The sequence below is a fragment of the Rana temporaria genome, chromosome 2, assembly GCF_905171775.1.
Source record: "Rana temporaria chromosome 2, aRanTem1.1, whole genome shotgun sequence".
Lineage (NCBI taxonomy): Eukaryota > Metazoa > Chordata > Amphibia > Anura > Ranidae > Rana > Rana temporaria.
The window spans coordinates 229025260-229051280 of NC_053490.1; the positions used below are offsets into that span (position 1 = coordinate 229025260).

Sequence of the window (26021 nt, forward strand, 5' to 3'; positions counted from 1 at the left end):
AAACACAGTAGGTCACGTTAATGCCAAAGAGCTCAATTTTGGTCTCATCTAAACACACCCCTTTTTCCCCAATCATACAGATGAGGTGGCCGGTGTGTGGATTCGGTAGAATGGCCCGTGAGCAAGCCCTGGAGAATGTTGGTGTTCAGGCTCAGGGTCCAAAAAGCTGTGTAAGGGGACCAAAAATTTCTGATGGCTGCCCTGGCCATGTGTTAGCCGCAGCTGGAGCCTCGGTAAACCTCATGGAGACGTTGGCTGCGCGTCTCTGGGTGGGAGTGGTCCAGGGCTGTCAAACTGGGGAGCTGCCCACGCACTGTCTGGCCAATCGGAACACGTTTGAAAGGCACGGCCTCGCCTTCTTTATCAGCTGATCCCTCAATAGAGACTTCCCAGAGGTCCTTCTGTGCTCCTGTGACACTGCACGTGGAAGCTCCCGCCCATTCTAGCACTCTGCAAGTGCTCCAACATTTTTCACGCAAGATTTTAGTGTTGTTTTATACTTATATACTGAAGAAATTTCTAAGCTGTATAAAGGACTAGCTTGGAACTTCTCTCTTCTACTTTTGTTTTCTTTATTTAGGCCTTTTTTCTTTATTTTCATTTGGCGACCCTGCCAGTAACACACATACTGTCCTAGGGTGACAGCACTCACTGTATTTGTGAAGAAGCAACATTGCCATCTCAAGCTGTTCCACTGATTTGGAGTACAAACAGTTCCCCCTTTCCTCATCTACATAACATAGTAGGTTGGTGTTCTGTCGTTCAAGAAGATTATTATTAGAAGATAATTGTAAAGGTTAAACAATGTTTAGGGTTTTCTGTGCATAGAAAGTTACACTGGGTTTCTGTCAGGATCAATAGTTTTTGCACTTGCAAAAAATATTCTTAGCCTAAAAAACAAAAACAAAACAAAAAAAAACAAAGGCAGCTGTCATATATATGGACTGGTAGACTGCAATATATTACATTTTTGTTCTTGGGATTAAAACACTAACTTTGTGCAATCAGTTTATCGTCTATTTAAACAAAGGTGATTTTCTGTGCAATTTAGTGTGCTCTCTTTTTCATGTTATTGTAGTTTAATACTGAATGTGGATATGTTGTGAGATAGCATGAATTGGGGGACTGCTGAATACCACCGAGCTGTAATTAACTAAAGTCTAAGAAAAAGATAAAAAGCTGTTTACCTGAGCCTGTTTTTTCTTGTTTTTGGATATGTATGGAAGCAAAGGTTATGCACTACCACGTTTTAGATCTGTAGCAGAAAAAGAACCCCATATCTCACTATGTGTGTGCATGCAAAGTTAATATTGACTAATGCTGGAACATGAATGCATTCCAGCTGCTGAATTTCTTTTAACATTTTCCAGGTTAAATTGACACATTTTCTTGATTGCCCCCGACTGACACTTATCTTTCCTGCTCTCCTCCGTTACCCTTATCACCTATGAGAGTGCCGAGTTAGACCAGTGTAAAGCCAGCCATCGATGGGTTGAAATTTGTCCGGTTCAGGAGAATTGATTTCTCTGTACAATCAGCATGTCGTTTGTTTTTTACTCAATCAGTACTGCCGGCCAAAGCCAACAGCACCGATGAGTGTATTCTAACGGTGGGGAACTCTCCCAAATGTCAAAATAAAATTGCTTTGTGGGAGGGATTCCCCTCATCAAAACCAAGTGTGTTAATGGGGGAAACAATTTTTTTTTCCATTGAACCCACTGGTTGAATGAAGAAAAAATGTATCATATATTGCCTGCCTTAAAGTGATTGTAATGTTTTTTTTTTTTTTTTTAAATAACAAACATGTCTTACCTGCTCTGTGCAAGGGTTTTGCACAGAGCGGCCCCCGATCCTCCTTTTCTAGGGTATCCCGGCAGCGCTTCTGGCTATACCTCTTCGGCGAGTTTCCCCACGGAGAGCGCATTTCCATGGGGGCACCCGTGCAGGCACACTCCCCAGTCCTGCTGCTGCGTCCATTGACACAGACAGCAGGACTCGGCCCTGCCCCCAGCTCCCTTCTCACTGGATTTGATTGACAGCAGCTAGAGCCAATGGCTCCTGCTACTATCAATCTATCCAATGAGGACCTGAGACAGCAGCTGGAGCTGCTGGGCTCGTGCTCATTGCTGGAAGAATCAGGTTCAGGTAAGAGGGGGGTACTGGGGGGCAGCTGCAGCATTATGGCAAAAAACCCTGAGACTTTACAACTCCTTTAAACTCTGTTTTGGTCAGCGTTTAAACTTTTACCTGCATATTGACATTCTTTCCTCTCCATATGACATTTACACAGGGTCAGTGACATCTTCTCCTCCATGATATATCACTGTTCAGGCCTGGCAACTGGTCCCTCATCCCTAAGCACTGCATCCTGGAAGGAAGGGAGGAGGGTCAGATGTTACCCCATACCCAGAAGTGCCACAGCCAAGGTATCAGTGGGTTAGAGGTGGCTTATCAAGAGAACTTGTCAGTTTGCCCTGAACAAGCAAAGTGGCGAACACACTTTAAGGTAACCATAGTTTGAAGAGAAAGACTGGCCTTAAATAAGGCACTCACACCAGATCTGCACAGGGGAGAAGGCCATTGGCACTCTCAAAGTTTGGGTTCTTCCAAGCAGAGGCTATAACCAGCTGAGGTAAAGAGAATGATAGGACAAGGGGGAAGGCAGCCTTTGCCCCCCTTTTCCTCATGGGAAAGCGATGGATCCTTATGGGTCCAATTTCCCTGAGGGAGCAGTTTTCCCTCAGGAGAATTGGCGGGCTCTTTTTGCCCTGCAGTTGACCTCTTACTGCAGGGGAATTTTGGCAGGCTCATTGCCCGACAGATGGCCTCTGTAGCCTGGGGTAGAAAGCCCGGGAAAATCCGGTTTGAACTGGCCAGAACCATCCTGGTTCTGGGCTATTTAAACGGGGTTCCGATCAGCTCAGGCTCATTCGCCTCAGAAGACTTAGGAGCTGTGGTGTTCTTTCCCCCCCCCCCCCCCCCCTTTTTTTTCCTCATATAACTTTGTCGCAGTGTTTGTTATGTGGTAGGGTCACCTTTGTTTATCAAAGGGGGGACTAGCTTTTATTTATGTTACATGAGTATGTGTTATAATAATAAATATGTTTATCAGCTGGTGCTATAGTCTTTGCGTAAGCTGGGTAATTTTTATTGCCAGCCTTGGCCGTAGATATTTAAATTATTTATTTATTTAACTATTTACCTTTGAAACCAATAATAAACACTCGCGGCCTTTATCATCCAACAAGTTGTCTGTTGTTTCTTAATTATTTCAAGTATTAAGGGTATGTTCCATCTGCTTTCCCAAGAGATAGCAGTCTGCTGAGGGTGAGAAAAAAAGTCGAGAAGGAAAAGCAAAAAGAGAAAACAGAGAGAAACCGGACCATGTATTTATTGTACTGTATGTATTGTCATTCTCCAGGAATGAGAATCCATACACTTTCCCTCAGTTGGTTATGAAGCAAAGCATTTATTTGCATCAGCCATGACAGACTTTTTGTTCAGAAATTCCACTGATTCCAAAAAGTATGATTCGTCAGGTCTCTAAAGGCATTATTGAATGTACTGACTTGATTTTTGATACAAATGTTTGTTGTACCAGTGTGTGGCCGGCTAAAGAAAGGTTTTGACTTATATATAAGGTGTGACAGATGTACAGTCTGTCATTGTGTAAAGTTGTAGATAATGCATTTTTTATCAGGGAAGGATCTCTAAAGGGGTGTTAAATTGGGTGGAATCAGCTGGATGTTGCCAACAAAAGAGAGTTTGTCTCTAGTCAATCTTTGCTCCTGTGTGCTACAAGAGGAAGCTGAACCCTGACATGTAGTCCACGTCCAAATACACCAGTGTGTCTTAAAGCAGACAGCAGGTGAGCAGACCAGAAGTTCAGTATAGTGACTGGCATAACCAGTTAAGCGGAAAGGTTCATCGTAAAGAGGAAAAAACAGAGCTGTCTAATAAAATAGCCCCTGTGTAGGCAGAGCACTATGGTAGAGATTTACTAAAACTGGAAGGCCTCGTACACACGACCGAGTTTCTCGGATTTTTTTTTTGCAGAGGAAACCGGTCGTGTGTACATTTTTCGACGAGGAAACTGTCGAGGATACCGTCGAGCCAAAAAGAGAACATGTCTTCTTTTTCCTCAACGGGAATGGAGAAACTTGCCTTGTCGAGTTCCTCGACAGCCTAACAAGGAACTCGACGAGGAAAACTATGTGTTTCGCCCGTCGAGTTCCTCAGTCGTGTGTACGAGGCTTAACACTCAGAATCTGGTGCAGCTGTGCAATCATCTTCTTACTTCAGCTTGCTCAATTAAAGGGGTTGTAAAGATAATTTTTTTCCCCCTAAATAGCTCCCTTTACCGTAGTGCAGTCCTCCTTCACTTACCTCATCCTTTGATTTTGCTTTTAAATGTCCTTATTTCTTCTGAGAAATGCTCACTTCCTGTTCTTCTGTCTGTAACTCACCACCGTAATGGGAGGCTTTCTCCCTGGTGTGGAGAAAGCCTCTTGATAGGGGGAGGGGGCGAGCAGGAGTGTCAGGATGCTCTCTACTTTGCAGATAGAGAAAGGAGCTGTGTGTTAGTGGGCGTCCTGACTATCCTGCTCGCCCCCTCCCCCCTCAAGAGGCTTTCTCCACACCAGGGAGAAAGCCTTGCATTACTGTGTGTAGTTACAGACAGAAGAACAGGAAGTGAGGATTTCTCATAAGAAAAAAGGACATTTAAAAGCAAAATGGAAGGATGAGGTAAGTGAAGGAGGACTGCACTAAGGGAAAGGTTTTACCTTTACAACCCCTTTAAGCTTTGACAATAAAACCTGGAAGCTGATTGGTTTCTTTGCAGAGCTGCACTAGATTTTGCACTGTCCCGTTTTAGTAAATACCCCCCAGTGTTATTTGGAAATGTGGAAAATAAAAAGTGGGACTTCGCTGAGTGGACTCTAATTAAAGCTTAAGATATTACAGTAGATATATCCAGCTCTAGGTCCATTACACATTTGTTTAATAAAGATTAAAGCCTTTTAATATTGCTGCAATTGATAACATGATTAAACACAGATTCTCCTACACCTTTATAAATCTTTTAGGTAATCCTTGAAAACAAATGTATTCAAGGAAGTCTACCCCACCTTTACCTAAAAACTATACAGTACTTAAGTCAAATCCATAAGATCATCCTCCCCTGCAGCTATTACCTTTTGCAATACCTCTCCCTCCCTTTAGATTGTAATCTCCATGAGCAGGGCCCTCCTATTCCTTCTGTCTTGAATTGTGTTGTAATTGTACTGTCCCCCTTAATATTGTAGTGCTGCGCAAACTGTTAGCGATATCCTGTATAATAATATCGTAGAAATCCCTTTTTTAAAAGTACTATTTTTAATAAATTCCATTACTTGTATCAAATTGTATTGTAAGCAAACATCTACAAAAAAAAGAGCTGTTTAGTATTTCCAGGGCTTTTTTTCACAGAGAATAGGTGTAGGAACTCCTCCCCCCTTCTCCCTTCTTGAATTCACCCCCTACCCACCTCCGAGCACTGTTCTTTGGTTCCACCCCTTACCCACCTCCCGGTACCACCCTCTTTAGAGAAAGTATCATTTTATGGTGCCAAGTATTATGTATGGATTTCGTTAATGATAACAAGAAAGGCAGTAAAATAGATCTAGCAATGATGGACACCCCAGCGACAATAGATCCACCCCCAGCAACAATGGACTACCAACAGTCAGCATCAATAGACCCTTCAGCAGCCAGCAACATTAGACCCCTCTCTCAACAATAGATCCCTCTCAGCAACGATTGACCCCCTGCAGCAAAAGACCCCCCCCAGAACAATAGACCTCCCACCCGCAACAATAGATCCTCCCCAGCAACAATAGATTCCCCAGTAGCGAGAATCAATAGACCCCTCCCTCAACAGTACAAAACTAACAGCAACGACCGACCTCCCAGCAACATAAGACCTGCCCCAGCAACAATAGACCCCTCAGGAACAAAAGAAAGAACTCCCTAGCAACAATAGACTCCCTTCCTTCACAAAAATAGATCCCCTCCAGCAACAATAGATTTCACAGAAGCCAGCATCAATAGACCCTTTACTGCCCAGCAATAAAGACCCCTCCCTCAACAGTAGATCCCTCCCAGCAATGATTTACCACCTGCAACAAAAGATCCACCCCCCAGAACAACAGATTCCCCCACCCTTAACAATAGATCCTCCCCAGCAACAATAGATTTCCCAGTAGCCAGCATCAATAGACCCCTCCCTCAACAGTACAACCCTCCCGGCAACAACCGACCTCCCAGTAACATAAGACCCGCCCCAGCAACAATAGACCCCTCACAAGCAAAAGAAAGAACTCCCTAGCAACAATAGACTCCCTTACTTCACAAAAATAGATTCCCTCCAGCAACAATAGATTTCTAAGCAGACAACATCAATAGACCCTCCAACACACCACAGCACCCCTTCGCCATTACATACATTCTGTTCTGGAGGTGCCGGAACTGCGTTCCCCCGCATTCCCGCTGAAAAAAGGCCCTGAGTATTTCTACCATCTTATGTTGAAAGAATAAGTACAGATTTATTAATCTTTGACCCAATGTAATATCTGATGTTATATCCTAGTAGTCAGCACAGAAATATTATTTTTGATCATGATAATGTTTCTTAAGTCCATATTAACCAGTTAAGACCCGGACCAATATGTAGGTTAAGGACCTTGCCCCTTTTTGCGATTCGGCACTGCGTCATTTACCTGACAATTGCGCGGTCGTGCGACGTGGCTCCCAAACAAAATTTGCGCCCTTTTTTACCCACAAATAGAGCTTTCTTTTGGTGGTATTTTATCACCTCTGCAGTTTTTATTTTTTGCGCTATAAACAAAAATAGAGCGTCAATTTTGAAAATAATGCAATATTTTTAACCTTTTGCTATAATAAATATTCCCAAAAAAGATATAAAAAACATTTTTTTTTCCCAAAAAGGGGATAGTTTTATGTCATTTTTATTAATATTTTTTTTACTACTAATGGCGGTGATAAGCAATTTTTTTTTTGACTGCGACATTATGGCGGACACATCGTACACTTTTGACACATTTGTGGGACCATTTTCATTTTCACAGCGAAAAGTGCTATAAAAATGCACTGATTACTGTGAAAATGACAATGGTAGTGAAGGGGTTAACCACTAGGGGGCGCTGTAGGGGTTAAGAGTGACCTCATGTGTGTTTCTAACTGTAGGGGGGCGGGGCTGGACGTGTGATATTAGTGATCGTCGTTCCCTATATCAGGGAACAGGGAAAAAGAGCTGGGCTCTTAAAGGGGACGTATATATACGTCCATGTGCCCAGCCGTGCCATCCTGCCAACGTATATCATCGTGCGACGGTCCTTAAGTGGTTAAAGGTGTTGTAAAGGTTAGTTTTTTATTTTCTAAATAGGTTCCTTTAAGCTAGTGCATTGTTGGTTCACTTACCCTTTCCCTTCGATTTCCCTTCTAAATGTTTTTTTGCTTTGTCTGAATTTCTCACTTCCTGTTCCCCTTCAGTAAGCTTTCCACCATCATCCGAGTGGTGGTTAGTTAGCCAGAACAGCTTACTGAACAGCTTACTGAGGAGAAACAGGAAGTGAGAAATTCCGACAAAGAAAACAAAGAAGAAAAAAAACATTTAGAAGGGAAATCGAAGGAAAAGGTAAGTGAACCAACAATGCACTAGCTTAAAGGATCCTATTTAGAAAATAAAAAACAAACCTTTACAACCCCTTTAACCACTTAAGGACCGCCTCCTGCACATTTACGTTGGCAGAATGGCATGGCTGGGCACATACAGGTACGTCCTGTGCTAGTACCCAGCCGTGGGTCGTGGGCGTGCCCGTGACCCGGTCCGAAGCTCCGGGACCACGGGACCCACGGACACGATCGCCGCTGGAGTCCCGCGATCGGTCCCCGGAGCTGAAGAACGGGGAGAGCTGTGTGTAAACACAGCTTCCCCGTTCTTCACTGTGGCGGCGGCATCGATTGTGTGATCCCTTTTATAGGGATACACAATCGATAACGTCACACCTACAGCAACACCCCCCCTACAGTTGTAAACACACATGAGGTCACACATAACCCCATCATTGCCTCATTGTGGTTAACTCCCAAACTGCAATTGTCATTTTCACAGTAAACAATGCATTTTAAATGCATTTTTTGCTGTGATAATTAGGGTTGTTCTGATACCGATACCAGTACTCCCGCAAATGCCCCCGATGCCTGAATAGAATACCTGTCCCCCGCCGCATACCGCAAAGCCGCCGCTGCCGCGTTAATTAGCGTGCGGGGAACATTACAGGCAGCTTTCGTTTGAATAGCTGTATTCCCCGCCGCGCCATGTATAGACACTCCCCATTGCTCGGGATTGGACAGACCTGTCCAATCCCGAGCAAGGGGGAGTGTCTATACACGGCGCGGCAAGGAATGGACAGCTATTCAAACGAAAGTTGCCTGTAATGTTCCCCGCACGCTGATTAATGCGGCGGCGGCGGCGGCATCATCATCTACTAGGTATGGGGGACATGGCTGCAATATATGGGGGGACATGGCTGATATATGTGGGGGGACATGGCTGGATATATGTGGGGGACATGGCTGGATATATGTGGGGGGACATGGCTGCAATATGTGGGGGGACATGGCTGCAATATATGGGGGGACATGGCTGCAATATATAAGGGGACATGGCTGGATATATGTGGGGGGACACGGCTGGATATATGTGGGGGGACACGGCTGGATATATGTGGGGGGACATGGCTGCAATATGTGCAAAAATGTTTTTTTATATATTTTTGGGGGATATTTATTATAGCAAAAAGGAAAAAATATTGATTTTTTTTCAAAATTGTCGCTCTATTTTTGTTTATAGCGCAAAAAAATAAAAACCGCAGAGGTGATCAAATACCACCAAAAGAAAGCTCTATTTGTGGGAAAAAAAGGACGCCAATTTTGTTTAGGAGCCACGTCGCACGACCGCGCAATTGTCTGTTAAAGCGACGCAGTGCCGAATCGCAAAACCTGGCCGGGTCCTTTAGCTGCATTTTGGTCCGGGTCTTACGTGGTTAAGTAAGCTGATCCATATTCTCACATGTTTGACCAGTTTATACTGGCAACTATATTTTTGTTTTCTTGGACCCTACAGCTAAGCTTTGTATTGGCGCTTACAACTATATTCTTTGTGTTTGTACTCCTCCACTGCTTACACATTTTCACAATATATACAGTATTTCTACTAGAAGAATGTAGCAAGTTGCAAACTTGAAAAATCAAAGCAGCTTTCAGTATGAAAATAAACTGACAGCAACAAATACTAATAATTATAGCTCATCACGAGTTACGTGTAAAGTTCCCTTTTTACCAACTGAAGTTTTCTCTGGACTTTTGTCACTGGCTTTATTACTTCCTGTAATGCAGATGTACTATAGTTAAGCACAGCTTTCAACTGTTTAAGAAAATATATTCTAGATTACCGAGGAACCTTTTTTCTTTCCTAGTTCGTCACATGAAGTTTTCTGCCACAATTTGGGAATTTGAAACACTGGGCTCGTTTTAGTCTAGGATTGGGCATCACCATCTGGTAAGTTTATTCATTTCATTGTAGTTACTTAATATATAAAAACCGATGTATTTTTGGAACTGTGTATAAATACACTCTGGAGTGTTCTTTATTGCTGAGAGATGCGTGTATTGTTTTATAAAATGAACATACTTTAATTTTTTTTTTTGTACAAAATAATCAGTCAAAAATGTTATAATGTTAAATGTAAAACTTTGAGCCCAATAGAAGAAAAGCTTATATTTGGATATTTTTTAATCACTAATATAAAATATTTCTGCTTTTAAACTGCTGTATACTACCCTTTTTGTGTGGCCCAATTTCAAAATTGGTAACTTTTTCTCAAGTGTTTATTTCCCTGAATTATTGACATTGGATTGAGGTTTTTCCCTATGCTCAGGAGCTAATGGCTTGTTTAATGACTAGTCAAAGAGCACTGATATGGATTAGCCCTTAGCTACCAATCAAATTTTTGAATTTATGAATTTCCTGTTCTTATACAGTTTACAGCACACTTAACTTTGCCATTAATAAATCAGTGAGAGGTTCTCAGAATCTGCTGTTCCTTCCAGATTTTTTTTTTTTTATTATTAAAACAGTAGGAGTGCTAGCAAACACTAATGCCGTGTACACACAATCGGAATTTCCGACAAGAAAAGTTTGATGTGAGCTTTTGGTCAGAAATTCTGACAGCGTGTAGGCCCTATCGGACTTTTTCTGTCAGCAAAAATTGGAGAGCTGGTTCTCAAATTTTCAGACGGGAAAAGTTCTTGTCGGAAATTCCGATTGTCTGTATGCAATTGCGATGCGCAAAAAAAAATGCATGTTCGGAATCATTTCGACGCATGCTTGGAATCATTGAACTTCATTTTTCTCGGGCTCGTTGTAGTGTTGTACGTCACCGCGTTCTTGACGGTGGGAATTTTGTGTGACCGTGTGTATGCAACACAAGTTTGAGCCAAAATTCAGTCGGAAAAAAATCCACGGGTTTCTTGTCGGAATTCCGATCGTGTTTACGCGGCATAAGACCCGGAATCTACTTTACTTTAATAGGGTTTTATTTTACTTGAGTGTAACATATGTATTATTGTTAATATTTCAGTGTGTACTGTATTCATTTGTTATTCTATTACTAAGATTCCTAGATTTTCCTTCTCACAAGATCATTTTGGTGGTTTCTTTGAATTGCTGCTACAGCTTTCACAATTTTTTTTTTCTAGTTTTCTAGTTGTTTTTTTTACACATGTGAAAAATAAGAGAAATATATACATAAAATGTGGTCCATGGTGATGTAGATATTCCGAATGTAAAAAATAAATCAGTGCAGCCAAGGAATGCAAGCTTTTGTCATGTGCTTCTGAAAGGGACTGCAGCTTCCAATAATATGATTTTCTGCTGGGAATCTTCCCTTTCAAGCAACAGAGTGGGTAAGGGTGACAAGGTTTAGCTGCACAAAATGAATCTCAGGATTAAAATTGCACCCATTTAGTAGGCAAGATACTGTATGTTGGTCCGATGTGTCCGCCATAATGTCACAGTCCTGATAAAAACACAGATCGCCGTCATTACTAGTAAGAAAAATTATAATAATAAAAATGCCATAAAACTACCCACTATTTAAGGCGCTATAACTTTTGCACAAACCAATCAATATATGCTTATTGCGATTTTTTTACCAAAAATATAAGAAGACAAAAAGCAGCGCCCTCTAAGCGTAGTATTCACGTTTTTAATGTTAAAAACAGGTATTCATATCAAGGTGTCACTCACTCCCCGTGACCAAACACCCGGAAGTGACGTCATACCGCTGCGCTCCATCGAGCGCCTGTCCCCCTTCCTCCTCAGCATCGGTTCACCATCCCGCTATAGCAGTGGATGGTGGTGTTAAACACCTAGACGCCCTTCTCCTTTGCCAGCATTAGACCCTCACTGTCCCGCTCCTGCTGGCAACAGTAGTGCTGTACTGATCAGGGCGTCCATCCCACCATTCCAGGACCAGCGGAGCAGCTTCACCCTGAATGTCCTAAACGGAAGATTACTACTACAGATAAGCTTTTTGTTATTTAATACCTTGTGAGTGACACCTTGATATGAATACCTGTTTTTAACATTAAAGATTGGTGTCTTTTTCAGTCTTTTTTCATTCCTTTTTTAGTTTTCTCTCCCTCCACATCTATTCATCTCCTCAATTAGTTTTATACTTCACTTTTTCTGGAGAGCGCTTGATTTATCCTTGTGTTTGTTTATATGTTTTACCAAAAATATGTAGAATACATATCGATCTAAGGCTTCTATCACACTATGGATTGTATGTCCGTTTTATAATATCCGTTACTACTGTTATTACACCTATTAACGGACGTTTATTAACGGATTTAATAACGGATACATTCGGATAAATATTTTACTATTCTTCCTTTATTGAAAACGGATAATGTTTATCCGTATATATCCGTATACATCCGTTATATCATTCCTTTCTAACGTCCGTTAATAAAAACCATTTCACCCTTTCTTGAAGTCCAGCTCCAGAAGTCTTTACTGAGCATGCTCAGTAAAATTAACGTCCGTTAACATAACGGACATTTACGGAGACATTTACTAACGTCCGTGCGCCATAGACTTCAATGTTAAAATATAACGGACGTTAATATATCCGTTACTTGCAACGGAAAAAAAATTAGTGCAAGACCCGTCACATATTCCGTAATAACTAACGTCCGTACGTACGTTATAACGGACTATTACGGATCTTTACGGAACATAAAAAAATCCCATAGACTTTAATGATATGTTATAAAGGACGTATAATCTGACGGATTTTAATACGGATTATTAAAACGGATTTATTTTGTAGTGTGAAAAGGGCCTAAACTGAGGAAATGTTTTTTTTTTTTTTTTTTTTTAATGGGGTATTTAATATAGCAAAAAGTAAAAGATATTGGGGGTTATTTTTCTAAAGGCAAATCCACTATGCCTGAAAGTGCACTGAACGTGCACTTGGAAGTGCAGTTGCTGTAGGTACAAGGGGGACATGCAAGGAAAATAAAAAACAGCATTTTAGCTTGCACATGATTAGATAATAAAATCAGCAGAGCTTCCCTTCATTTCATATCTACCCCTCAGATTTACAGCAACTGCACTTTCAAGTGCACTTGCAGTGCAAAGTGGATTTGCCTTTTGTAAATAACCCCCATTGTTTTGTTTTTGTTTTTCAAAATTGTTGCACTTCTTTTGTTTATAGCGGAAAAAATAAAAACCGTAGAGATGATAAAGTACCACCAAAAGAAAGCTCTATTTGTGGGGGAAAAAATGACGTAAATTTTGTTTGGGTACAGCGTTGCACGACCGCGCAATTGTCAGTTAAAACAACGCAGTGCCGTATCGCAAAAAATGGCCCGGACATTGGGCAGCCAAATCTTCCGGGGCTGAAGTGTTTAAGAGTGCCAATAAACTCTTAAATGCATCCAGGGTTTCTCAGATGATTTTTTTTTTAAAAAGGGGAAGGATTTGGTTGTGTTATGGTATGTATGTAGTGCTTTTTGTATAATTTTGAGGTTTGTTAACTGATTCCTGCAATAACACCCTACAGTTATTATTTTTTTTTAAACTCTCACACAAATTAAGGAAGTCTTTCCAATTTCCCATGTATTTAGTTCAAGTTGGTTTATGTAGTTATAGTTATGTCATATTAGCCAGTCAAACATAGTAACTAAGGGCCTGATCCACAAAAGGGATACACCGGCGTATCTACTGATACGCCGCCGTATCCCTGTTTCTATCTATGGAACTGATCCACAGAATCAGTTTCCAATAGATAGGCAGAAGATCCGACATGTGTAAGGGACTTACACTGTCGGATCTTAGGATGCAGTACCGCAGCCGCCGCTGGGGGCATTTCTCGTCGAAATCCAGCGTCGGGTATGCAAATTAGCACTTACGGAGATCCACAAAGCTTTTACGCTTCGTTTTTTCTCCGTAAGTATTAGTTTGCCGTCGCAAAATTAGGGCTGCTTTTACAAGGTGTAAACTGTTTTTTTTTTACGCCCGTCGCGATTCTCAAAACCCGGCGCAACGTAAAACCGCGCAAAGCACGTCGGGAAAATAACGTCGGGAGCATGCGCAGTACGTCCGGCGCGGGAGCGCGCCTAATTTAAATGGGACTCGCCCCATTAGATTAGGAACGCCTTGCGCCGGACGGATTTAAGTTACACCGCTCAAAATTTCTAGGTAAGTGCTTTGTGGATCGGGCACTTAGGTAGAGATTTTGCGGCGGTGTAACTTAAACGGGAAAAAATAAGTTACGCTGGGTTTTTGTGGATCAGGCCCTAAAAGTATTTAACCACTTCAGCCCCGGAAGGTTTTACCCCCTTAATGACCAGAGCATTTTTTTCGATACAGCACAGCATCACTTTAACTGGCAAGTGCGCGGTCGTGCGACGCTGTACCCAAACAAAATAGACTTCCTTTTTTTTCTTACAAATAGAGCTTTTTGGTGATATTTGATCACCTTTTTGCGCTATAAACAAAAAAAGAGCGAACATTTTTAACAAAAAATCATATTTTTTTACTCTTTGCTATTAAAATATATCCAAAAATGTTTTTAAAAAACAAATTTCTTCATCAGTTGAGGCCAATATGTATTCTTCTTATATTATAAGCATATATTGATTGGTTTGCGCAAAAGTTCTAGGGAATAGATTTATTTTTATAATTTTTTTTTTTTACTAGTAATGGCGGCGATCTGCGATTTTTGGCGAGACTGCGACATTGTGGCGGACAGATCGGGGACTTTTGACACATTTCCCCGTTCTGGCTCTCGTCCCTGCGACCGCGGGTGGTCAGCGGCAATCGTGCCCGCCGGCCACACGCATCGGGTCCCCTGCCTGCTATGGCTCTAAAAGGAGCTGCCGTACATATACAACGATTAACGCAGGAGAGCCATCCTGGAAGTGGTTAAACAAAGATATCTGTAAATACCCAGGCCACAAAAACCTTACATACCTGAAATCTAATGAAAAGCCCACAATGCAAATATGCCTGGAGAAGGATATACAGTACAGTACATAAAGATACTGTACAAGAGACCTATGATTTATCCAATGGTGACCAGTTTATAAGGGATCCTCCTCTCTGTTTAGGTCACTGAAAAGAAATGTTGAATGCAGGTTTGACATGTACATTATGAAGTCCTGTTGGTGTACATTTGTACTCAATCTTCCTCACATAGTTACTGGATATTCACACTGTATACACTGGTATACAGCTATTTGTTGTACTAGTCTTGTACTATTGTCTGCTTGACTTGAACATGCCTTCTCCGATGAAAATAAAAGAAAAAAAGAAAATACATGACAAGGACAGTGGACTTCCAGGAAGAGTTCAAATCCCACCAAGCATATTGTTTGCATGGTGTTTATATATTAGTTAAGTTTTTGTTTATTTCAGCTATAAAAAAAATAATATTTTGAGCCACTCTTGTCTCTTTTTTCAAGCTGATGCATTGCTACTATGACTTGGTGGAGTTTTCTGTTCACACTGCTAAACTTTTAAATAACTTCAATAAAAGATTTTATATTTTGTACTGTATAAGAAGTCCTAAGTAAAGATGACAGTTTTTTCATGGATCAAATGAGATCCTTATTAGGGTTAGGCCTCATACACACGACCAAGTTTCTCGGCAAAAACCAGCAAGAAACTTGCTGGGAGATATTTTTTTGCAGAGGAAACCGGTCGTGTGTACATTTTCGTTGAGGAAACTATCGAGAAACTCAACGAACCAAAAAGAGAGCATGTTCTCTATTTCCTTGACGGGAATGGAGAAAATTGGCTTGTCGAGTTCCTCGACAGCCTAACAAGGAACTCGACGAGGAAAACGATGTGTTTCGCCCGTCTAGTTCCTCGGTCGTGTGTACGAGGCTTTAGGTGTACCTGCCTGTGTTCTATGCACCAAGGGTCCAAAGAAAATTGTGTGAATCAAACCCATAGACTGAATTAAAGCGGTGGTTCACCCATAAAAACGACTTTCCCCTATTACACTGCCCCCCCCGCATTACAATACGATTATGCCTTTAATTTTTTTTTGCTGCTGTACATACCTGGGTACAGCTATTCACCCGTGTCCTCCGGGTTGCGAGTCCCGCGGGAGTGGGCGTTCCTAACATGGCGGTGATTGACGTTTTGACTAAAAAACGAGCTCCCCCCGTCGCGTAAGCAGCGTCAGGATTGGCGGAAGGAGCCGAACGGCGAGTCGGCGCTATACTGCGCCTGCGCATCGCCGTTCGGCTCCTTTCGCCAGTCGTGACGCGGCTTACGCGACGGGGGGGAGCTCATTTTTTAGTCAAAACGTCAATCACCGCCATGTTAGGAATGCCCACTCCCGCGGGACTCGCAACCCGGAGGACACGGGTGAATAGCTGTACCCAGGTATGTACAGCAGCAAAAAAAAAATTAAAGGCATAATCGTATTGTAATGCGGGGAGGCAGTGTAATAGGGGAAAGTCGTTTTTATGGGTGAAGCACCGCTTTAAGTTTTTGGTGATCGAACCTTCTGATTAAATGATGGTCTTTTATAGGGCTAGTAAGCTAACTACTGTCCAACAAAGACATGGGAAGCGGGGCACTGTCATTAGGCACATGTACCAATGCAAAAAAAGTTTTATATATATATATATATATATATATATATATATATATATATATATATATATATATATATATATATATATATATATATATATATATCATACAATGGAGAGAATGTATTTTATTGCAGTTTAGAGGACAACATTGAAATTACACTAATTTCATCCTTGGCAGATGCCTAAAGCGCACAGTATGATTTTTACAGACAGTCTCAACAACAGCATGGAACACATATTTGGCTGTGGATTTTTTTTTTTTTTTTATTTACAATCAGGTTGGTTTACATACAACAGTAGCACCCATCTAAATCATTTATAAATTGGCTAGTAGTTCTCTGAGGCTGTCCCTGCTCCATACTGTCTTGAAACTAGCCAATTTCTGTCAAACTAATTGCAAAGTCGATTTTTTTTCATAACAAACATGTTATACTTATCTGCTCTGTTTAATACAACTGCACAGAGCATCCCCAATCCTCCTCTTCTGGAGTCCCTGCCAGCCCTCCTGGCTCCTCCTCTTCTTGGTGTGCTACCACAGGAAGCCTCTTCCTATTGTGACACACCAGCCGGCTTGATCCCAAGCCATGCTGCTTGTTTCCATAGATACAGACAGAGTTCAGCCCTACCCCCACACCGTCATCACAAAATTTGACTGACAGCAGCGAGAGACTTGCTCCTACTGCCACAGCAAAGCCTGTGAAAGTGGAAAGAGAGGACAGAGTTGTTACAGATGGGCACAGCACTGGATTGAGTGAGAAGTCAGGTATGTATAATGGGTGGGGGAGAGATACAGGTATTGGAACTTTAAGGGTACTGGAATGCATTAAGGTAAAAAAAATGTAGGCTTTAGAACGACTTTGAAAATTAAGAGACCACAGTTGATACATCGGTGTAAAAATTGTCTAGCAGCAGGACAGTTTTAAATAGAAAGGCTAGGCCCAAATTTACTAGGGACAAAAACAACAAGCTATGGCTTTACTAAAAAAAAAAATAGATACTGCAGAGGATACAGTACTGTAAAATTGGACAGCAGCAGGATTATTTCAATAAGGACTAATTGGCTTAATGAGTATGTTACCCCAACATTTAATATTTCTGATATGTGTCTGTTGTACCATGTACTTTTTGTTAAAAAGTACAGTATCCTGTTCTCTTTGTAATGATTATTTTGTGTGAAATACCTGGTTATCCTGCTAGGCCCTCTGCTTTTCTATTTCAAACTGACAACGCTAGGCATGACAGCACATCTATTTCAGTGTGATCAGTTTTCTGGCTATGCTAGGAGAACATCCTGCCTGTTCTCCAATGATCAGACTTTTCAGCTAATCAATGGGAAGGTCAGTGTAATACTGTTTCTCCACCCCCACCTCTTCCAGCCCCTTATGTAGCTGAGAGCAGAGATTATGTGATCACTTATTTAACCACTTGCCTACTGTGCACATACACCCCCTTCCTGCCCAAACGAGATTTTAGCTTCCGGCACTGCATCGATTTAACTGACAATTGCGCGGTCATGCGACGTGGCTCCCAAACAAAATTGACGTCCTTTTTTCCCCACAAATAGAGCTTTCTTTTGGTGGTATTTGATCGCCTGTGCGGTTTTTATTTTTTGGGCTATAAACAAAAAAAGAGCGTCAATTTTGAAAAAAAACACAATATTTTTTACTTTTTTCTATAATAAATATCCAATTTTTTTAAAAAATATATATTTTTTTTCTCAGTTTAGGCCGATACGTATTCTTCTACAAATTTTTGGTAAAAAAAAAAATCGCAATAACCTGGTTTGCGCAAAAGTTATATTGCCTACAAAATAGGGGACATAATGATTTTTTATTTTTTACTAGTAATGGCGGGGATCTGCGTTTTTTTTTTTCGGGACTACGACATTATAGCGGACACATCGGACACTTTTGACACGTTTTTGGGACCATTCACATTTATACAGTGAACATTGATTACTGTATAAATGTGAGTGGCAGGGAAGGGGTTAACCACTAGAGGGCGGGGAAGGGGTTAAATGTGTATCATGGGTGTGTTCTAACTGTGGGGGGTGACTGGGGGAGGTGACCAATCTGTGTCCCTATGTACGAGAGACACAGATCGGTCTCCTCTCTCCCTGACAGGACGTGGAGCTCTGTGTTTACACACGGAGCTCCACGTCCCTGCACAGTTACTGGGCAATCGTGGGTGCCCGGCGGCCATCGCAGCCGCCAGGCACGCGCACAGTGTTCCCAGCGACGTGACGGGTGCATGCGCCCGCACGCCCTAGAGGCTTTAAAAGACAGGACGTCGTATGACGTCCTGTCGGAACAATAGAGCATTCCGCCCCCACCGTCATTTGACGGCGGGCGGATGTTAAGTGGTTAAAAAAAAAGTATTTATAATTTGTTATATACTGTGTATATACACAAATGTTTTGCCCTTCATTTCTATTTTAAACTGAATGGGTTGTTTTACAAGGTAAGAGTTCACATATACTTTCACTGATGTATGGCTATCTTTCTTTTATCTAAAGGAATAGTGGGATGGAGTGAACATGAGTGATAAAATCTGAGGTGGTCTAGGTACTCTTGCCCTTTTTTTTCTAAATAAAAGGCAGCTCCAAAAACAAATGATCAGTAACTAATGAAAGCTGCTGCATGAGATCCCCAAACCTGAAACCCTATCAACATATGATTTTTTTTTAAATAAAATAAAGATCCAAAATACCACCCCCTAAATCAGCCAATTTTAATAAAGACTTGCAGCCTCAAGAAAGAAAAAGTTTGCCATGGACAAGACTGCAGCTAAAAGTACCCTCTAACCTCAAATCAGCCATAAAATACAATTAAAGACAAAAAATTCCCCAATAATGGAAGCAAAAATGTATCAATGAGGTTAATTGGCCAAAGAGCTAGCAATCAGAATTAGTTCTCCCTTACTTGAACGATTATGTGCATATGGCAGATTCCAGAAACATATGTCTGCATCCAGGATCTCTCATCTGTCCCTAGCTTTATATCTACAGCACCTCTTAATACACTAACACTTTGGGTTCTCTGCCCCCCCTTTTTATAGTGAGGGCACAGGCTTATCAAAAAGTCTCCTTATTTAGCCCTTTTTAGTCTGCTGGCCACATTTCAAAGACCATACAATGAATTATGGTTAAATAAAATTCTTCTTGCCAAATCTGTACAAAAATTCACCAGTACCCTGAACACAAACCTACAGGAATCACCTTAATCTCATGGTAATAGAAAACCAGAGCCTTCTATCTAATGCCTATCTGCCAAAATGAGATTGAGACGTGGTTCCTGCACATGGCAAAATTTAAGAAGGGTTGCCAAGTGTTAAAATTTTCATGGACAGTTTGTATTAAGGAATTTTTGGGGGTTAAGGAGCGTGAAGGTCCTCTTTGAGGCCGCGTACACACGATCGGTCAAAACCGATGAAAACGGACTGAAGGACCATTTCATCGGTCCAAACCGATCGTGTGTGGGCCCCATCGGTCAGTTATCCTTCGGTCAAAAAAAAGAGAACTTGCTTTAAAATTGAACCGATGGACCCCTAACCGATAGGTCCAAACCGATCTTTAGAATGCAAAAGCATTGGTTAAAAACCAGCGCATGCTCAGAATCAAGTCGACGCATGCTTGGAAGCATTGAACTTCTTTTTTTCAGCACGTTGTTGTGTTTTACGTCACTGCGTTTTGACACGATCGGTTCATTAACCGATGGTGTGTAGGCACATCAGACCATCAGTCAGCTTCATCGGTTAACCGATGACAACGGTCCTTCGGACCGTTGTCATCGGATGGACTGATCGTGTGAACGCGACCTAAGATTACTTGTTTCTTCTCTTCACTTCCTCAAATATAATATTTAAATGAGAATAGACTAACAGGCTAATGACTATTCTTTGTTCCCTAATGTTTATTAAACTGATTGAAAAAGCAAATGTTAAATGTGATAACTGCAAAACCTCTATCTAATATTTTTACTTTTTTCAGGACAAAATGTTAAGCCTGTTGAAGAATCTTTTGTGTGTGTTACTAATAAACTACGACTTTGGATTTTCCAGAACAATTTCGACCAACAGAACTATTCCATGTGCGATTATTGAAAATACCAAATCTGTTATTTTTGACTGCAGTGCTCGAAGTCTGAAAACCGTACCTTCTCCCACCAACTACACATCAAATGCTGTGGAACTTCTGTTAAGTCAAAACCTTATTGATACTATTTATAATCCCTCTTTTCAGCACTGGCATAATCTTACAAAAATAGACCTTAACTGGAACCACTATTCAAAGGTGCGACTTAATAATCCCAATATATGCAAAAGAGGTCTGGAGATCAATAATGAAACCTTTACCAAATTAACCAAGCTAGAACATCTTCTCATTGATCACAACTATCTCTGTGAAATTCCCATGGGACTACCTGAAAATATTAAAACACTAAGTTTCCAGTATAACAACATTTTTGTGATTAACAAAACAAGTCTCTCAAAATTCCGATATTTGGAGGAACTTTACCTAGGCCATAACTGTTACTATGGCAATGCATGCCCAGGTGTTCTTGATATTGAAAATGGAACATTTTCTGATCTCAAGGAATTAACAGTACTTAACCTCTCATTTAACAATTTAACCAGTGTGCCTCTGCATCTGCCATCATCATTGAAACAACTTTACTTAAGCAATAACAGAATACAAGTTATTCACAGAGATGATTTCAAAAACTTACTCAATTTAGAAGTTCTTCTTCTAAGTGGAAATTGTCCAAGATGTTATAATGCTGCATATCCATGTGAACCCTGCTCTGGAAAAGGCTTTCTTGAAATAAATGACTTTGCTTTCCAATATTTAAAAAACTTGACCGCGCTCCATCTTGGAAGTACTTCACTTACTACTGTATCAAAAACATGGTTTCAAAACATGACTAAGTTGAAAGAACTAAATCTTAGATTAAATTACTTAATGACTGAAATGGCAATAGGAGACTTTTTTTCTTACTTGCCAACCTTAGAAAAACTTGACTTGTCATATAACTACAATCTGCAGGCATATCCAAATAATATTAATATTTCTGACAATTTTTCAAAATTAATTTCCCTCAGAGAGTTGCATATACAAGGATATGTTTTCAAAGACATCACATCCAAAAACTTAGCTCCTCTTACAAAGCTAAACAAATTAAACATTATAAACCTATCTGTTAATTTTGTTTGTCAGGTTGATTTTAAAGTGTTTAAAACATTTCCAAGCCTAGCAATAATTTACTTGTCTGAAAATAGAATAACACCTTTTTCAGAGAGCACCTTAAAAAGCCAAGGCCTACAAGCATTTTACAACAATCAGCCAACTGACATAAAATACAATGGTGTAGAGCATTTTAGTAGAGTATCCCCAGAAATAATTACTCCAATTAACTCTCTGGTAAAACCTCAATGTACTGCATATGGCAAAACATTGGATCTAAGTCTGAACAGTATCTTTGTTATTGACCCCGAAGCATTCAATCCATTTTCTGATGTAGCATGTCTAAATTTGTCTTCGAATGGCATGGGTCAAAATTTAAACGGGACAGAATTTAGATACTTGCAAAACCTAGCATACTTGGATTTATCGTTCAATAAACTGGATTTTGCTTCCATCAATGCTTTTCAGGAATTGAAAAAATTGGAGGTATTAGATGTGAGTTATAACAAGCACTATTTCATTGTACAAGGTGTAACTCATCACCTTAAATTCATTGAAAATCTGGCAAAACTTGCAGTTCTTAACTTAAGCTGGAATGAAATCTCAACTCTAACCGAGTCCCCGGTTTATAGCTCCTCCCTGAAAGAATTACGGTTTGCTGGAAACCGTCTGGATGTATTATGGAAAAAAGGTGACAAACGCTACTACAGTCTTTTCCATAATTTTACAAATCTGTCAGTTCTCGATATCTCCTACAACAGACTTTACTCCATTCCCGAGGAAGCAGTGTGCCAACTGCCTGCAAGTCTTACTGAGCTCTACTTACATCATAATGAATTAGTTTTTTTCGGTTGGAAAAACCTGACATGCTTTGAAAACCTCAAGGTTCTTGACCTAAGTCACAATAAGATTACAATGATAATGGCACACTTGTACAATTATACAAATTCACTGGAGACTCTAATCATAAATCATAATTACATTCAAACTTTGACAGATGCGTTTCTTATTAAGCTCCGTAGCCTCACTACCCTTGATTTAAGTTACAATCACATTCAACATATAAATAGATCAATTTTTTTGTCTGGTAATGATAACTATTTAAAAGTTTTAAGACTGAAAGGAAATCCATTTGAGTGTACCTGTGAAATTATTGACTTCATAAACTGGATTAATAGCAACAATGTTAATATTCCACGGCTGGCCACCGATGTCACCTGTGCCACTCCAGATAATTGGAAGAAGCAAGGAATTATCTTATTTGATATACATGCCTGTAATATGGATCTCACAGAATTGCTACTGTTTCTTGTGTCATTTGTTTTAATTGTGCCATTGACTGCATTGCCTATTATGAGTAATTTGTTTTACTGGGATATATGGTATATATATCATTGGTGTATGGCAAGATTAAAGTATAACAAAGTCTCTAGCGCAGACACTATATATGATGCATTCATCACGTATGATGAGAAGGACCCAGCTGTCAATGACTGGGTCTTTAATGAACTATGTGACCAGCTGGAGAGCAGAGGAGCCAAACACATACTTCTCTGCTTAGAGGAAAGAGATTGGGAGCCAGGAAAAGCTATTATTGATAACATTGCAGAGAGCATAAATTTAAGCAAAAAAACACTGTTTGTTCTCACAAAAAACTATGTGAAAAGTGGAAAATTCAGAACAGCATTTTATTTGGCTATGCAAAAACTACTGGATGAAAATCAGGATGTTATAGTCATAGTTTTGCTACAGCCTGTTCTACAGCATTCCCAGTATCTCAGGCTGAGGAAAAAAATTTGCAAAAGTTCTATTCTGGAATGGCCCAAAAATCCACATGCAAAAAGCTTATTCTGGCAAAAAGTAAAAAATGTGCTACTGACAGAAAACATCAGTCGATACAATAATCTCTACACTGATTCCATAGGTGTTGTTCGCTGATTGGCTGTTTATTAATGGTAAAAACAAAGAGGTCTATTTATAAAAAAAATACAGCATTCCCACAGCTGCAGTGAATAGCCCAAAACATACGGATCAGCGCTGCCAACTATAGCCAGCAGTGCCGATCATGTGCAAATTTTCAAACAGGGTGGTTAAGAAAAAGTTGATCAGTAGACTTTTCTTCAACCACAGAGGCCATACACGGATCAAAATTTGGCTGGTCCCTGCTGAAGCAGCTAAATTTCAACCAATGTATGGCCAGCTTAAAAGAGGAGCTGCCATGTAACTTTATCTGATGCTGTAGGTTTAGAGAAAGTATGTTTACTTAGATAGATGGATAAATGTATGTACTGATTTGTATTGCTTTTTGTTTTGTTTTAGTTTAAAGAAAATGTTTAGACCTCTTGCTGTATTTCATAAGAAAAAGCATGGCTATGGTATTGTGCATTACTTCTTTTTGGTGTAGTTGTTACATTATCAATTAAAGCCCTGTATTTATGGTACCTACCCTTTTCTCTAAAGAATTTTAGTAGCCCACAAAAGAAAATAATACTATCCTGCTACTAATGGGGAAGGAATAACAACTATATCCTTTGAATGTGCATATAAAAGGCTTTAATTTTATCAAAATTACTGTATGTCACAATGTATAATCGTGTATAATAATCATGTATAATAATAATGTATAAACAAGAGGACAAGATATTGTCACCAATGTTGCGCCATACCTGAGCTAGCTTTCCACTGTAAGCATTGCTGGGTGCTCCATATTGATTTGTGTCAAATATTCTCAGTACAACATTCCAAAAGGAAATATTGGTGAAAATGTCCCAATGCCAAACAAACTTTCCACTTAAAATACTTTGATTTGAATACCTTTCTTGATATCTGTGTAGGGCAAAAAGAATAAGAAGTGTGTGAGAATTTAGGGATTATTTTTTTGATTATTTTAACCAATTAAGACCCGGACCAAAATGCAGGTAAAGGACCAGGCCCCTTTTTGCGATTCGGCACTGCGTTGCTTTAACTGACAATTGCGCGGTCGTGCGAAGTGGCTCCCAAACAAAATTGGCGTCCTTTTTTTCCACAAATAGAGCTTTCTTTTGGTGGTATTTGATCGCCTCTGCGATTTTTATTTTTTGCGCTATAAACAAAAATAGAGCGACAATTTTGAAAAAAATGCAATATTTTTTACTTTTTGCTATAATAAATATCGTCCAAAAATATATATAAAAAAAAACCATTTTTTTCCCCAGTTTAGGCCGATACGTATTCTTCTACCTATTTATGGTAAAAAAAATCGCAATAAGCGTTTATCGATTGGTTTGCGCAAAATTTATAGCGTTTACAAAATAGGGGATAGTTTTATTGCATTTTTATAAAAAAAAAAAATGTTACTACTAATGGCAGCGATCAGCATTTTTTTCGTGACTGCGACATTATGGCGGACACATCGGCCAATTTTGACACATTTAAAAATGCATTGTTTACTGTGAAAATGACAATTGCAGTTTGGGAGTTAACCACTAGGGGGCGCTGAAGGGGTTAAGTGTGACCTCATATGTGTTTCTAACTGTAGGGGGGCGGGGCTGGACGTGTGACGTCTTTGATCGCCTTTCCCTATATCAGGGAACAGACGATCAATGACAGTGGCACTGTGAAGAACGGGGAAGGTATGTTTAAACACATACCTCTCCCTGTTCTTCAGCTCCAGGGACCGATCGCGGGACTCCGGCAGCGATCGGGTCCACGGGTTCCAGCGGCCGCGGTCACGGAGCTTCGGACCGGGTCGCGGCCGTGCGCACAACCCACGACTGGCCACTTAACAATCGCGTACAGGTATGTGATTGTGCCCAGCCGTGCCATTCTGCCAACGTATATCGGCGTTAGTCGGTCCTTAAGTGGTTAAAATAAAATATCAACTTTACATTCTTATTATTTACGTATTGTAATCTACTGTTCAATTTTTAAGATACATTTATGACTAGTGTATAACATTTTTTGAGAATAAACCTGCTCCTGGCAATTTTGTAATCGACTTTTATTCACAGCTTTTTCCAGTATACAAGTATCCAGCAACCAAATGAAAAGTATAACGTATACTTCCACCATACCTCCTGATATGGGAAACAGGGACACCTACCAGAAAAAGGATGTCGGCAAAGAACACGCCCCCTTTACATTATATACACAAAAACAATTGGTTAAACCCACAAGTGCTTTTTTAACAATAGTATTCATTTATAATGGCTTTTCAAATGTACAAACAGAACACTTCAAAATGGGATGATAAATGTAGCACTGTAAAACACTTTTTGATGATTAAAGAGTGTATATATTTATATACATATACTATATTTGTATACATCAGACCAACATGAGGGACAAATGAGGAGAAAAAGGACAGAGGGACTTTGGGGGTAATCCACAAAGATCCGGCGTAATGTAAATTTTACCATTTAAGTTACACTGCCTTAAAATTTCTACCTAAGTGCCCGATCCACAAAGCACTTACCTAGAAAATTTTGGCTGTGTAACTTAAATTCCGCCGGCGCAAGCCCTCTTTTCATGGGGGCGATTCCCATTTAAATTAGGCGCGCTCCCGCGCCGGCCGTACTGCGCATGCTCGTGACGTCATTTTCCCGACGTGCATAGCGCA

At 40.3% G+C, this 26021-nt stretch overlaps 1 protein-coding gene across 1 annotated transcript; it reads left to right on the forward strand.

Moving 5' to 3' along the window:
- Nucleotides 1-9363: 9363 nt before the first annotated feature.
- On the forward strand, nt 9364-24353 carry LOC120926526 (toll-like receptor 8). The gene is made up of 2 exons (XM_040336517.1): nt 9364-9622; nt 20231-24353. The coding sequence occupies exon 2, from the start codon at nt 20237-20239 to the stop codon at nt 23360-23362; it is 3126 nt and encodes a 1041-aa protein (XP_040192451.1). The 5' UTR covers nt 9364-9622; nt 20231-20236; the 3' UTR covers nt 23363-24353.
- The last annotated feature ends 1668 nt before the right edge of the window (nt 24354-26021 follow it).

Bases quoted from the DNA above. Each gene is read 5' to 3' on its own strand.
- LOC120926526 (XM_040336517.1), top strand. From the start codon at position 20,237: ATGTTAAGCCTGTTGAAGAATCTTTTGTGTGTGTTACTAATAAACTAC.